This window comes from Oncorhynchus gorbuscha, unplaced genomic scaffold (genome assembly GCF_021184085.1).
Source record: "Oncorhynchus gorbuscha isolate QuinsamMale2020 ecotype Even-year unplaced genomic scaffold, OgorEven_v1.0 Un_scaffold_55:::fragment_6:::debris, whole genome shotgun sequence".
Taxonomy (NCBI): Eukaryota; Metazoa; Chordata; class Actinopteri; order Salmoniformes; family Salmonidae; genus Oncorhynchus; species Oncorhynchus gorbuscha.
In genome coordinates, this window is record NW_025745377.1 from 32286 (window position 1) to 47252 (window position 14967).

Genomic DNA, 14967 nt, shown 5'->3' on the forward strand with positions numbered 1-14967 from the left:
AAGAAAAACCAATGAATGAGTAGGTGTGTCCAAACTTTTGAATGGTACTGTATGTATATATATATATATTTTATAATTGTTTTTTCTTTCTTTAAAACAACAAGGTTGTGTTGTAGAGGGTAGCATCCTGTATATGGCCTGGTGACACAGTGAAGGTTATGTTGTTTAGGGTAGCATCCTGTATATGTCCTGGTGACATATTGGAGGTTATGTTGTTTAGGGTAGCATCCTGTATATGTCCATCCCCCCAAAAATACATGTTTGTCTAACTCTAAATCTATCTATTTTTAAAAACATGCTGAAAAATGTGGGAGCTCATCTGCTCATGACCTCTCTCTCTCTCTCGCACATGTTATCATTCTACAATTACCTATCGCAATTCATCCCTCCATTCTCCCATGGTGTCTCACTAGGGACTTTAACCTCTCCCAATTCATCCCTCCATTAGCCCATGGTGTCTCACTAGGGACTTGAACCTCTCCCAATTCATCCCTCCATTCTCCCATGGTGTCACACTAGGGACTTGAACCTCTCCCAATTCATCCCTCCAATATCCCATGGTGTCACACTAGGGACTTGAACCTACCCATCTGCAACATTTTACCCAAGAGCACAATGATATTTCCTATTGACTGACTGTGGTCCTTCAAATCCCCCAGCAATACAGTTTGCAGGTGCAACAGCACCCTGACATTATGGCATAACAACCATTCCTGGACCAGACTCCAAAAACAAGCCACTGATGGACAGTACCAAAAGAGATGCTCTATTGATTCTGTTTCTGTATTCTCCAGAGACTGCATTGGTCTGACTGTTGAAGACCCCATATACTGATCATTCTTTTTGTAGTGAGCATGTTATTTAATAGCATAAAATAAAACGAACGAATTAATGCATCAATTGTATTAAAATATATATATATATCAGTTCATAAACCCGATGCCATGGTATTAGGACCTCAAAAATCTGTTTTCAACTATCTCGAATTTTATGTGGCATAGTTGTCACTCCTCTTGACCGTAAGTGAAACTGATACGATACATTTTGCCATTTATATGAGTCATTTTAAGCCTTTTATAATTTTGAATTGGTGAAAGACAAACTAATTCATTCCTTTCTCTATTGAGAAACATCCTGTCGGGCTGTGTCACCGCATGGTACTTCTCAAAACCGATTGGAGGAGAAGGTCAGAGGGGCAGGACATCTGACTTTCTTATCCAATGGGGTTTTTGAGAAGGAGGCGAAGGAGTCAAGGAAACGCGATCATAGTGTTTACATGAACCAACATGGCGTCATGCAGCAGATCGCAGGTGATCTCCTTATACAGGATGCTTATAAAAGAGAGCAAAAAATTCCCCTCTTACAATTTCAGGTAAGGGATTGAATGTAGCTACACTGGTTAGAATTATATATGTGTTCAATCTAATGTTGATATAACTAGCTTTACAGTAAGTTCAAAATGTATGTCACAACGTCGTTAGACACTCGTTAACGTTTCCATTGCTAGAAGTTGTGGAAAGCACAACTTCTTAGTGTGAGTTTCTAGTACCATCTTTTTATATAAAATATGTACTTTAAAAAATGTATTGTGCTGTAACGTTACAGGTAGCTTAGCTAACTAGGTTTTATTTAATGAGGTGTAACGTTGCTAGCTAGCTCACGCTGGCGAAAGTAGTGAACGTATTCAAACAAAACACTTTGGGCTTTTGCAAAGATCTGACACCAATGATATGATAGTTAACTATCTAGTGGTTACCCTGACAGGATCTAGCTACGTGGACGAAGCAATTAGACTAACCTCGATAAACTGCTAGTGGTCGCAGTTTTTCCTATCTTTTCCACTTTGCATAAGTCAAGACAGGAACAACAGCGTCCGCTAGCGCCCTCTCGAGGCTACAATCAAATGTAGGTATGAGTCGCATGATTTAAAATTTTTATACTGAACAAAAACAAGCCTGCAAGGTGAGCATACAGTAGGCTTTTTTTTTTTATTACCGTCTGAAATGTTTGTTAGATGACAATGAAAGTAACGCAACTTCTATAACATTTTTTTCTCCACCAGATTTAAGATTTATTTACTTTTTGCTCCTGCCTTTCAGAACATATGCCCTGCGCAGGGTAAAGGATAGCTTCAGGGAGAATCTCCATGTTGATAACCCAAAAACTCTGGACATGCTGCTCAACCAGGCCAGAGAGAATCTTGCTGTCATCAAGAGACAGGTGAGTGACTCTTCAGTAGTGTTGATTTAGATGTGCATATTATGAATGTTAATTGTTAGTAGAATAGCCTATTCAAATATTCAGTAAGACTTTGTACATGAGTTAGGCAATGCCTTGTGAATTGTGAAATAAATAGTAGCTTATCAATATTCAGAAATATTTGTCTCAAACGCAAGGGTTCAGTGAGTACAAACACATCTCTACCTGACGATGGCCCAACGGCCAAGTGTTGCTCTTGTTGCCTCTAAAACCAATAGCATAACAAAAACTTTGAAAATCTAATTTTTGAGGGCAGACCTTATCCAAATCCATCTACTCCAGTCCATACAACCTACTACAGGCTATAAAAAGTCAGAAAACATCTGTGCATTGTCATGTAAACACTTATTGATTGATCTCTTTCCATTGCAGGTGTCCATTGGCCAGATGTACACTGCTCAGAGGACCATTGTGGAGGAAACTGGAGTGCACAGAGACCTCTGAGTTTGTAGTAGTGGTGTTGTGATTGTTGTTATCATAGGATGTCTTGGACCACATTTTGGACAGTTAAAGTCATGTTTTGCTATGGTAACAGCACTGAGGAAAGGCTTTAGTCCCAGAAAGCACTTACACCAGATATCATTTCTCTCTGATGTATTGAAATGTATGATCTCTTTTTAAAGCTCTTAACTCATGTTATCATTTATATGTATTTGTAACAGCTTGTAGTGATATGTAATGCCCTTTTGTTGCAATGACTGCAGCATCTCAATTAAACAGTAATATGTGGTTTTCGAGTTTGGCTGGATGTTTTTGTAATATTATTTAATAATTTCACATGATTTACTCTCAATGTTTAAATTTCACTACTTGTGGTGTCTAGGCCACAGATTATTGTAAATTCATGCTCTGCTTGTTGAGTCAAGCCTTGGCGATCACAGAAGACACCGTTTGTGTATGTACTATGCAGATGTTTAACTTGTGCTGAAAAGCTTTTTCCAAACCGCTGTTTGTTGAAGCTCAGATTAGAGAAACTCATTCACGACTGGACATGTGATAAACATGAGCGCCATCTGGCCAAGTTACCATAAATTAAGCAGATATCAATTAATATAAAATGTATTAGCTTCGTCTCTAATGAAATACAGTAAAGCTTACAGGGGTAATCTACGTTTCAAACACTGATGCGGCACACCGCCACTTTTTTTTTTTTAGATGAACAGCTGAGGGATGGGGCTGGAGAAGTCGAACAACTCTCAAATTCATAGACTGGGCAATGGAGGCAAGGACTGCCCATTCATTGGGGCGGGAGGGTAGCCTAGTGGTTAGAGCGTTGGACTAGTAACCGAGCTGACAAGATACAAATCTGTTGTTCTGCCCCTGAACAGGCAGTTAACCCACTGTTCCTAGGCCGTCATTGAAAATAAGAATTTGTTCTTAACTGACTTGCCTAGTTAAAGGTAAAAAATTTTTTAAATAACATGAAAGTTTGTAAACAGACACTGTATAGTTTCAAAATGTGGTGAGACGGTTTAACTAAACTCATTGGGCATTTATAAATATTCTTCAAGAATCAATGGCAACAGTAAGTCACTCGCTGATTGGTCCTTTAATACATTTTAACGTGACAAATGATAAATCTGTAACTGATAGACTCTCTGACAGGAACTGCCGTAAAAGTGCTCTACTCTTAACACTGCTCAACCCTTGCCGTATTCGTCGGTCTCTTATTGTTTTGTTCTCACAGAAATGACCACAATCTAATACAAATAAATGGGAGAGTGCTCTGATGAGATATTCAGGTAAGGCACATAATGCATGTGAACCTTCTCTCCTACCAGATACATTTTCCCGATCCGTCCACAAGCATTGGGGGCTGTTGAGGGGAGGACGGCACGAATTGAATGGCATTGTTACCTTTCCACTTATACCACTCCAGCCATTACCACACGCCCATCCTCCCCAATTAAGGTGCCACCAAACTCCTGTGATTTACAAGTACATCTTGTGTATCTGGAAATGTCTGCTATAAATGACTACTCCGTGGCTTCATCAGCATGCAGTACTAATTTCCATTTCATACGTCATGATCTTTCAGCAGAAATACCAGGCAGTGGAAATCCAAGCTTATATAATGCCGAACTCACGAGGGTCTTCCCTAAAGGTGCAATCTGTAAGATTTTCTGCTGCTCGTTGGTCATTTCAATTATGCTGAGCAAAAATATAAATGGAACATTTAACAATTTAATTGATTTTTACTAAGTTACAGTTCATATGAGGAAATCAGTCAATTGAAATAAATTCATCAGGCCATAATCTATGGATTTCACATGACTGGGACTACATATATGCATCTTTTGGTCACAGATAGCTTTAAAAAAATGGGCCTCATGTATTTTTGTGCATTTAAATTGCCATTGATAAAATGCAATCGTGTTCGCAACGTTGACATCAGCAAACTGCAAACCCACACAACTATCATCTGAATCGCTACATTTAAAATTTTAGGTCAACAAAATATTCAAAAGCAATAGCAGTACACGTGGTCTGCGGCTTTGAAGACGGTTGGACGTGGTGCCAAATTCTCTATAATGACGGTTTATGATAGAGAAATGAACATTAAATTATTTGGCAACAGCTCTGGTGGACATTACTGCAGTCAGCATGCCGATTACATGCTCCCTCAAAACTTGAGACATCTGTGGCATTGTGTTGTGTGACCAAACAGCCTTTTATTTTCCCCAGCATTCCCCAACATTTGAGAAAAATAAGCCATTTGTGTGTATGGAACATTTCTGGGATCTTTTATTTCAGCTCATGAAACATGGAACCAACACAACATGTGTTTAGATTTATTTCTCAATGTAATTGAGGATCCTATGATAGGATAAGTAATCCTTCTCACCCCCCCCCCCTTTAAGATTTAGATGCACTATTGTAAAGTGACTGTTCCACTGGATGTCATAAGGTGAATGCACCAATTTGTAAGTCGCTCTGGATAAGAGCGTCTGCTAAATGACTTAAATGTAAATGTATGTAAATGTATTGAAGCTCCTTCAAATTTTATGAATGTGGATACATTGATTGGTAATTTTTTATGTGTATTTTTATCAGTGCAAGAGGCGTCACTACAGCCGCCCAGGTTCGAATCCAGGCTGTATCACATCTGGCCGTGATTGGGAGTCCCATAGGGCAGCGCACAATTGACCAAGCATCGTCCTGGTTTGGCCGGGGTAGGCCATCATTGTAAATAACAATACGTTATTAACTGACTTGCCGAGTTTAATTAATTATTATTATTTTTTAAAGAAGCTTTTAAACAAATGTGTAACTTCAACTGCACAGTCTCCACACCTAGAACACATGCACGCACGCACGCACTCACACACACACACACACACACACACACACACACACACACACACACACACACACACACACACACACACACACACACACACACACACACACACACACACACACACACACACACACAACACACACACACACACACACATCACAACTGCTGCTGCAAGACTCTTATTTATTATTGCTAAATACTGCACAATTTAAAAACTTGCCCCCCAATCCCCCCCTTCCACAAAACGTGTAAATATTGGACTATAAATTGTGCCTTCCTGTATTATATTTATGCTTAAATGTGTATTCTATTCTACTGGGCCATTTACTTTACGTTCGTATACTTATCTTTTATTATTTGTTATTGTTGTTGCGTTGTCGAGAAGGAACCTGTAAGTAAGCATTTGGTTGGACAGCCATGTGTATTTTGTACATACGACTAATAAAAATTGAAACTGATGTTTCAAAATAAATGTCCACTACAGATCTTACGTATGGGACATCTCATCTAACGCACATTTCTGTTGGCAGGCCAGGGCCACGTTTGGTTGCCTAACATCCTCGAACGTTGCAGATATAACTGCTGTCAATAGAGATTATGTGATTCCTTATACTACATGTAAGAGAGGTATGTTTGTTCTACATCGCATATTTCTATCTGAACGATCCAAAACGTCGCGTCCTTCTGAACGAGGAATTGGCATATTTGATGGTTTGGACAAAGACTATAGGTTTCTAAACTGTGGTTTAAGAGTTTTGATATGGTCGCTATTGGCTACTTTAAACACGCGATTGGCTACTTTAAACACGTGACAAGCACGCACGCTGGCTCTCTAGCCGGAAGTAGTTTACACGTTCAGAGAGGAACATACTGCATTTCACATGTTTGATTCACAAGCGTGTGTATAGCTAAATGTCTTTGGATTTGTTGTTGTTGATACAAGTCTAATAAAATGTACCCGGAGCTAGGCAAGTGTCCAAGAAGTTTACTCGTTTGCGAGAAATCGAACTTTGAGCATGAAAAGTCTAGACACGACACTCACGTGTCAAAACATTATTTTAACCACAAGGTAAGCAATTTTTATGGTTCTGTGGTAGCTAACATTAGATGGTTTAGATTATCTGCACGGAACCTGCTGCCACTTCGTTTGCTTTGCCACTTGTTTCACCTACGTGTTAAATCTAAACAACACTGTTTGCTAACTAGCCAGTCTGCGGATTAAGCAAATTACCAATGTAATAATGTGTGACACTATAGATGCATGTGATGTGAACTAAAAACATAGGGTAATTAATTCATCCTCTCAGGTGTCGGTTGTAATACCGGGATGTGGTGCCCTTTCTTCCCGGCTGGCCAGTGTCATAAACAATTTCAGCAAGTATTTTCTGGTGAAAAATGTACCAGTCTATGAGTTTTTGGATAAAGACTTCTTGAAGAATGTTGTGTGGAATGGTAAGTGCATAGTAGGATAACACTATTGCATGCAGTATTAAATTGGGTAAATGAAACAACTACCTTTCAGTAAAAAAAAGTGTTATTTTCATGCTAGTTTAAAGTATGCCTATTTACATTTACATTTAAGTCATTTAGCAGACGCTCTTATCCAGAGCGACTTACAAATTGGTGCATTTGTTTTCCCAGGTGCTCTCTATGCTCTTTCCTACAAGACAAGCATTGACCAGGATAACACCATTGCACTTCTCCCTAGCGGTGAGTTCCCTTACCACTGTGTTCTACCTATTATCATCTTATTACAGGACATGACTCACACTGTAGTCCTACCGCTGTAGTCTTAATAAAAGACCACTGTCAATTTTAAGCCTGTGTGTAGAGTAGTAGCCATGGTCGAAAACAGGCTAGAAAGTACACTACCGGTCAAATGTTTTAGAACACCTACTCATTCAAGTTTATTTTTATTTTTTATGTTTACTGTTTTCATTGTAGAATAATAGTTAAGACATATAAACTATTAAATAATTCATATAGTAACCAAGAAAGTGTTAAACATATCAAAATATATTTTATATTTGAGATTCTTCAAAGTAGCCACCCTTTGCCTTGATGTCAGCTTTGCACACTCTTGGCATTCTCTCAACCAGCTTCACGAGGAAGGCTTTTCCAGCAGTCTTGAAGGAGTTCCTGTATATGGTGAGCACTTGTTGGCTGCTTTTCCTTCACTCTGCAGTCCAACTCATCCCAAACCATCTCAATTTGGTTGCAGCACTCCATCACTCTCCTTCTTTGTAAAATAGCCCTTACACAGCCTGGAGGTGTGTTGGGTCTTTGTCCTGTTGAAAAACAAATGATAGTCCCATTAAGCGCAAACCAGATGAGATGGCATATCGCGGCAAAATGTTGTGGTAGCCATGCTGGTTAAGTGTGTCTTGAATTCTAAATAAATCAGACCGTGTCACCAGAAAAGCACCATAACACCTCCTCCTCCATGCTTCACAGTGGGAACCACACATGCAGAGATCATCTGTTCACCCACATCACGTGTCAGTTGGAACCAAAAATCTCAAATTTGGACTCCAGACTAAAGGACAAATTTCCACTGGTCTAATGTCTCTTGCTCATGTTTTTTGGCCCAAGCAAGTCTCTTCGTATTGGTGTCCTGTAGTAGTGGTTTCTTTGCAGAAATTTGACCACGAAGGCCTGATTCACACAGTCTCCTCTGAGCAGTTGATGTTGAGATGCGTCTGTTACTTGAACTCTGTGAAGCATTTATTTGGGCTGCAATTTCTTAACTTTTAAGAAGACACACCTGTTAATTGAAATGCATTCCAGGTGACTACCTCATGAAGCTGGCTGAGAGAATGTCAATAGTGTGCAAAGCTGTCATCAAGGCAAAGAGTGGCTACTTTGAAGAATCTCAAATATAAAATAAATGTAGATTTGTTTAACACATTTTTGGTTACTACATGATTCCATGTGTTATTTAATAGTTATGTCTTCACTATTATTCTAATGTAGAAAATAGTAAAAAATAAAGAAAAACCCCTGAATGAGTAGGTGTTATAAAACCTTTGACCGGTAGTGTGTAATATTGGGACTAGAAGACATCACAAAATTGCAGTCATGTTGTCCTGGGCAATAGAACCAATGGAATTTGCCAGGCATGTATTCACTAGGAAGCAAATGGGCCGAAACGGGGCGGGACTAACCTAAATTTGTCCAATAAGAAACACTCATTTTTTGTTGCAAATGTTTTGCTTCAGTGTGCACCAATGAATACACCCCAGAGCTCCCCTGCCAGGCTGCCACATGGGTCAGTGGAGATTATTTATTTTATTTAACCTTTTAACTAGGCAAGTCAGTTAAGAACAAATTCTTATTTACAATGACGACCTACACCGGCCAACCCCGGACGACGCTGGGCCAATTGTGCGCCGCCCTATGGGACTCTCAATCACGGTCGGTTGTGATACAGCTTGGAGTCAATGCTAGTTCTATTAAACTAACTCCACTACCATCAAAACTGGTTGTATTTTGACTTTCAATACTAGCACAATGTACTACAAGATAGGAGGCCCGATGTTACATTGACTGGTCCTGTAAATAAACATCTGCTCTGTCTGAATCCAAGGTCAGCTGATCCTCTCTGTGGATAAGGACACGTATGAACAGCTGGGTCTGGAGGGAAAGCCGTCACAGTACAATCACAGACAGCCCATGAGATATGGTGAGAAAGGATAATGTATATTTTCATATTATGTATTGATATTTCATTGCTCCACACCTCACCTGGTTTCTTACTCGCAATTTGTTGTTGTGATGTTCGAAATCAAATCTAACCTGGTTGAATTTAATAACAATGAGGATGTTCTGCAGTCGTGACCATTGACCTGACGGACAAATCCATGGCGCCGGAAGGGAAGCGCTACCAGCGAGTTCTCTCCAACCTTAAAGAAAGGGTGCCTCTGAAAAGCGACTTCCTGCTAGGACGGCACAATTCAGGTAGGAGAACCTTTTGTGTTTGTTTGCACTGTTGAGTCTGAGGCATGTAATGTCTAGTCTGTCCTGGGTTGTTTTCACTAGACTAAATGGAAGAAAACAGAGGAAACAGAGAGGGGACCACCTGAATTTGTCCAATAAGAAACTAGTTTTTTGTTGGCTATAGTATGCTCTTATGAATATGACCCTGAACTTGTCCAATAAGAAACTAGTTTTTTCTTGGCTACAGTATGCTCTTATGAATATGACCCTGAACTTGTCCAATAAGAAACTAGTTTTTTCTTGGCTACAGTATGCTCTTATGAATATGACCCTGAACTTGTCCAATAAGAAACTAGTTTTTTGTTGGCTATAGTATGCTCTTATGAATACGACCCTGAACTTCCGTAAGCTGACCAATGTTTTCTTTCAAAGCATTTCTAAAATTGCGTCTGTCGACTTCAAGGGGCGGATGGGGATAGAGCGCTGCAGAGTCTCCTGTCCCGTTACCAGTGGAAAGAGCACAGACCAGTGGTCAGTAGCCACACCCTGAAGGATCTGCCATGTCCATCCCTGAATGCTTTGGACCTGCGCGGGGACCAGCGGTCTTGTGACCCCCACAGCTTCCTGGAGTGGCTTGGAGCAGTGAGCGCTGGTGTCAGTTGGTACGTACACAACCATATAGTTCTAATGGATATAAAACAGTGCTTTCAGGAAGTATTCTCACATCCTTTGAGCCTGAATTTAAAATGGGTTAAATAACAGGTGGCATGCACTCGCTGTGTAATAAGTGTTTAACATGATTTTTGAATGACTACCTTAAATCGCTGTACCCCACACATACAATTATCTGTAAGGTCCCTCAAACGGACACTCAATTTCAAACACAGATTCAACCACAAAGACCAGGGAGGTTTTCCAATGCCTCTCAAAGAAGGACACCTAAAAAAGCAGACAATGAATATCCCTTTGAGCATGGTGAAGTTATTAATTACACTATGGATGGTGTATCAATACACCCAGTGACTACAAAGGTCCAAGCGTCCTTCCTAACTCAGTTGCCAGAGAGGAAGAAAACCGCTCAGGGATTTCACCATGAGACCAATGGTGACTTTAAAACAGTTTGATTTTAATGGCTGTGTTAGGAGAAAACTGAGGATGGATCAACAACATTGTAGTTACTCCACAATACTAACCTAATTGACAGAATGAAAATAAAGAACATAAATATTCCAAAACATGCATCCTGTTTGCAAAAGGGCACTAAAGTAATACTGCAAAGAATGTGGCAAAGAAATGAACTTTTTGTCCTGAATACAACGTGTCATGTTTGGGGCAAATACAACACATTACTGAGAACCACTCTCCATATTTTCAAGCATAGTGGTGGCTGCATCATGTTATGGGTATGCTTGTAATTGTTAAGGACTGAGGAGTTTTTCAGGATAATTTTTTAAAATTAAATGGAGCTGAGCACAGGCAAAATCCTAGAGAAAAACCTAGTTCAGTCTGCTTTCCCCACACACTGGGATTTAATTCACCTGTCAGCAGGACAATAACCTAAAACACAACCAATCTACACTGCAGTTGCTTTCCAAGAAGACCGTGAATATTCCCGAGTTACAGTTTTGACTTAAATCTAGTTGAAAATCTTTAGCAAGACCTGAAAATGGTTTTCTAGCAATGATCAACCAATTTGAATGATTTTTTAAAGAATAATGGGCAACTATTGCACAATCCACGTGTGGAAAGCTCTTAGACTTACCCAGAAAGACTCAAATCAATCGCTGTCAAAGGTGCTTCTACAAAGTATTGACTCAGGGGTGGGAATACTTATGTAAATTATATTTTTCTTGTAGAAGAAAAAGAGAAGGGAAGCGCTGCTAAGGTACACAATAGTAGATTTTGGTAGATAGAAGGTGCTCTTTGGTAAAAGGGGTAAATTGGTCATCAAAAAGAAAGGAGGACCAAGGCACTATTCATATAATACATAACAATGCCTTTATTTGTATGGCATGTTTAACATGCCATACAAATAACTAATAACAACAAATCATGAAGAGTCCTCCTTTCTCTTTGAAATGAGATTTTTCTATTTAATTTTCAATAAATGTACAAAAATGTCTAAGCATGTTCAAACTTTATTTGTTACATGCAACAAGTATAAACTTTACCATGAAATGCTTACTTAAAAGCCCTTAACCAACAGTGCAGTTCAAGAAGAGTTAAGAAAAATATTTACCAAATAAAGTAAAAAGTAACACAATAACGAGGCTATATACAGGGGGTACCAGTACCGAGTCAGTGTGCGGGGGTACAGGTTAGAGGTAATTTGTACATGTAGGTAGGGGTGAAGTGACTATGCATAGATAATAAACAGGGAGTAGCAGCAGTGTACAAAACAAATGGGGTCAATGTAATAGTCCAGTGGCCATTTGATTAATTGTTCAGCAGTCTGATGGTTTGGGGGTAGTAGCTGTTGAGGAGCCTTAAATGTAATGTAAATGTAATGTAGACTTGGCGCTCCGGTACCGCTTGCCGTGCGGTAGCAGATAAAACAGACTATAACTTGGGTGACTGGAGTCTCTGACAATTTTATGGGCTTCCCTCTGACACCGCCTAGTATATAGGTTCTGGATTGCAGGAAGCTTTGCCCCAGTGACGTACTGGGCCGTACGCACTACCCTCTGTAGCGCCTTACGGTCAGATGCCGAGCAGTTGCCATACCAGGTGGTGATTCAACCGGTCAGGATGCTCTCGATGGTACAGCTGTAGAAAGTTTTGAGGATCTGGGGACCCATGACAAATCTTTTCAATCTCCTGAGGGGGAAAAGGTTTTGTCGTGCCCTCTTCACGACTGTCTTGGTGTGTTTGGAACATGATATATAGCTGATGTAGAGACCAAGGAACTTGAAACTCTCAACCCACTCCACTACAGCCCTGTTGATGGGGACCTGTTCGGCTCGCCTCTTCTTGTAGTCCACGATCAGCTTTGTCTTGCTCACATTGAGGGAGAGGTTGTTGTCCTGGCACCACACTGCTAGTTCTCTGACCTCCTCCCTATTGGCTGTATCATTGTTGTCGGTGATCAGGCCTACCACTGTTGTCGCCAGCAAACTTAATGATGGTGTTGGAGTTGTGTTTGGCCACGCAATCGTGGGTGAAAAGGTAGTACAGGAGGGGACTAAGTACACACACCTGGGGGGCCCCAGTGTTGAGGATCAGTGTGGCAGACATGTTTTTGCATACCTTTACCACCTGGGGGTGGCCCATTAGGAAGTCCAGGATCCAGTTGCAGAGGGAGGTGTTTAGTTCCAGGGTCCTTAGCTTAGTGAGGAGCTTCGTGGGCACTATGGTGTTGAATGCTGAGCTGTAGTCAATAAATAGCATTCTCACATAGGTGTTCCTTTTGCCCAGGTGGGACAGGGCAGTGTGGAGTGCGATTGAGATTGCGTCATCTGTGGATGTGTTGGGCCGGTATGTGAATTGGAGTGGGTGTAGGGTATTTGGGAGGATGCTGTTGATGTGAGCAATGACCAGCCTTTCAAAGCACTTCATGGCTACCGACGTGAGTGCTACGGGGTGGTAATCTTTTAGGCAGGTTACCTTCGCTTTTGTGGGCACAGGGACTATGGTGACCAGCTTGAAACATGTAGGTATTACAGACTCAGTCAGGGAGAGGTTGAAAATGTCAGTGAAGACACTTGCCTGCTTTGAGTACACGTCCTGGTAATCCATCTGGCCCTGCGGCTTTGTGAATGTTGACCTGTTTAAAGGTTTTACATCGGCTACGGAGAGCGTTATCACACTGTCATCCAGAACAGCTGGTGCTCTCATGCATACTTCAGTGTTGCTTGCCTCGACGTGTGCTTGTCTGATAGGCTTGCGTCACTGGGCAGCTCGTGTCTGGGATTCCCTTTCTAGTCCGTAATAGTTTTCAAGCCCTGCCACCTCAGACAAATGTCAGAGCCAGTGTAGTAGGATTCAATCTTAATCCTGTATTGACGCTTTGCTTGTTTGATGGTTCGTCGGAGGGCATTGCAGGATTTCTTATAGGCTTCCGGATTAGTGTCCTGCTCCTTGAAAACGGCAGTTCTAGCCTTTAGTTCGATGCGGATGTTGCCTGTAATCCATGGCTTCTGGTTGGTATATGTATGTACGGTCACTGTGGGGACTACGTCGTTGATACACTTATTGATGAAGCCAGTGACTGATGTTCTCCTCAATGCCATTGGATGAATCCTGGAACATATTCCAGTCAGCTAGCAAAACAGTCCTGTAGCGTAGCATCTGCACCATCTGACCGTATTGAGCAAGTCACTGGTACTTCCTGCTTTAGTTTGTGCTTGTAAGCAGGAATCGGGAGGAATTAGTGAATTAATGGTTTTTATCAGGCTGTAACACAACAAAATGTGGAACAAGTCAAGGGGTATGAATACTTTCTGAAGGCACTGTATGTGGCACTGGGCACTTGTGTAAGAGAGAGGGAAATCTGTCATGGTATTATTAACTTCTCCCTTGTGGCTGATCTCTCTCTCACTCTCTCATAACACAAACACACTCATGCAGAAAGCTAGTGAATATGTTGTTCGTTGTTTAGTGACAATACAGCAGCCAGCTTCCTTTCAACATACGTCTGTCCAGAGCCCCAAACACTGGTGAGCCAAGCCCTGCATTGTACAGTGTCCGGCCTGCTGCTGCCCGAAGACATCTACTCTCTGCTGCAGGAACTGCAGTAAGTTCACCTTCTGCAACACATGACTGTATCGGTTCACTCATGAAATAAGTTATATAAAAAAAATCAAGTCTTAAATATATACTAATTTACTATGTGGTCTTCTCTTAAAACCAGGCGGTTCTTTGACGAACCCAAAATCACGTCGTGGCTGTCACTGACTGTACACGGCTTCATGGACAGTCCCGTTTCCTGGGGAGATGCAGAACATGGGTTTCACAAGGGTGGTGAAAACTTCTACAACCTCGTCCTCTTCAAGAACCAGGACTACTGGTTGCACATGGGCACTGGCTCCCATGATAGATGTCCCCCATGATGACCACAAAACTAAAGTTTTCATTTTTTTTCTCATCTTGGTTTTTAGGAAAATAAGGTATTGTGTACAAAACTGTTCACAAAATTTACTGCTTATCAATTGTGATGTTTCTAAAGAAATCTACTAATATGCTCAATCTTAATTTTTGTCTTTGCCATCTTCAATAAAATAATTGAGTCCAACTGAAGTGCTCATAGTAAGTTGTTCTTGGTTGTTTTTATACATTTCAGGAAACATGAAATTCATTTCATCCAGTCATTTCAAGTAAAAGGTGTTTCACAGGATACATTTTATTTTTATAAATCTGGATAATAAAAAAAAAATGTGCATTGTCATTTTAAAACATTTCCATAATACACTGAACATAAATATAAACGCAACGTGTTGGTCTCGTGTTTCATGAGCTGAAATAAAAGATCCCAG

The 14967-nt window shown here is 40.6% G+C and overlaps 2 protein-coding genes across 2 annotated transcripts; both read left to right on the forward strand.

The window, feature by feature from the left end:
• The first annotated feature begins 1237 nt into the window (after positions 1 to 1237).
• Positions 1238 to 2988, forward strand: lyrm4 (LYR motif containing 4). The gene is made up of 3 exons (XM_046333901.1): positions 1238 to 1372; positions 2100 to 2220; positions 2632 to 2988. Exons 1-3 carry the CDS (start codon positions 1287 to 1289, stop codon positions 2701 to 2703), a joined length of 279 nt encoding a protein of 92 aa, XP_046189857.1. The 5' UTR covers positions 1238 to 1286; the 3' UTR covers positions 2704 to 2988.
• Positions 2989 to 6394: 3406 nt separating this feature from the next.
• Positions 6395 to 14740, forward strand: rpp40 (ribonuclease P/MRP 40 subunit). The gene is made up of 8 exons (XM_046333899.1): positions 6395 to 6629; positions 6868 to 7012; positions 7202 to 7270; positions 9147 to 9242; positions 9392 to 9517; positions 9960 to 10158; positions 14094 to 14228; positions 14346 to 14740. Exons 1-8 carry the CDS (start codon positions 6513 to 6515, stop codon positions 14542 to 14544), a joined length of 1086 nt encoding a protein of 361 aa, XP_046189855.1. The 5' UTR covers positions 6395 to 6512; the 3' UTR covers positions 14545 to 14740.
• Positions 14741 to 14967: the final 227 nt, after the last annotated feature.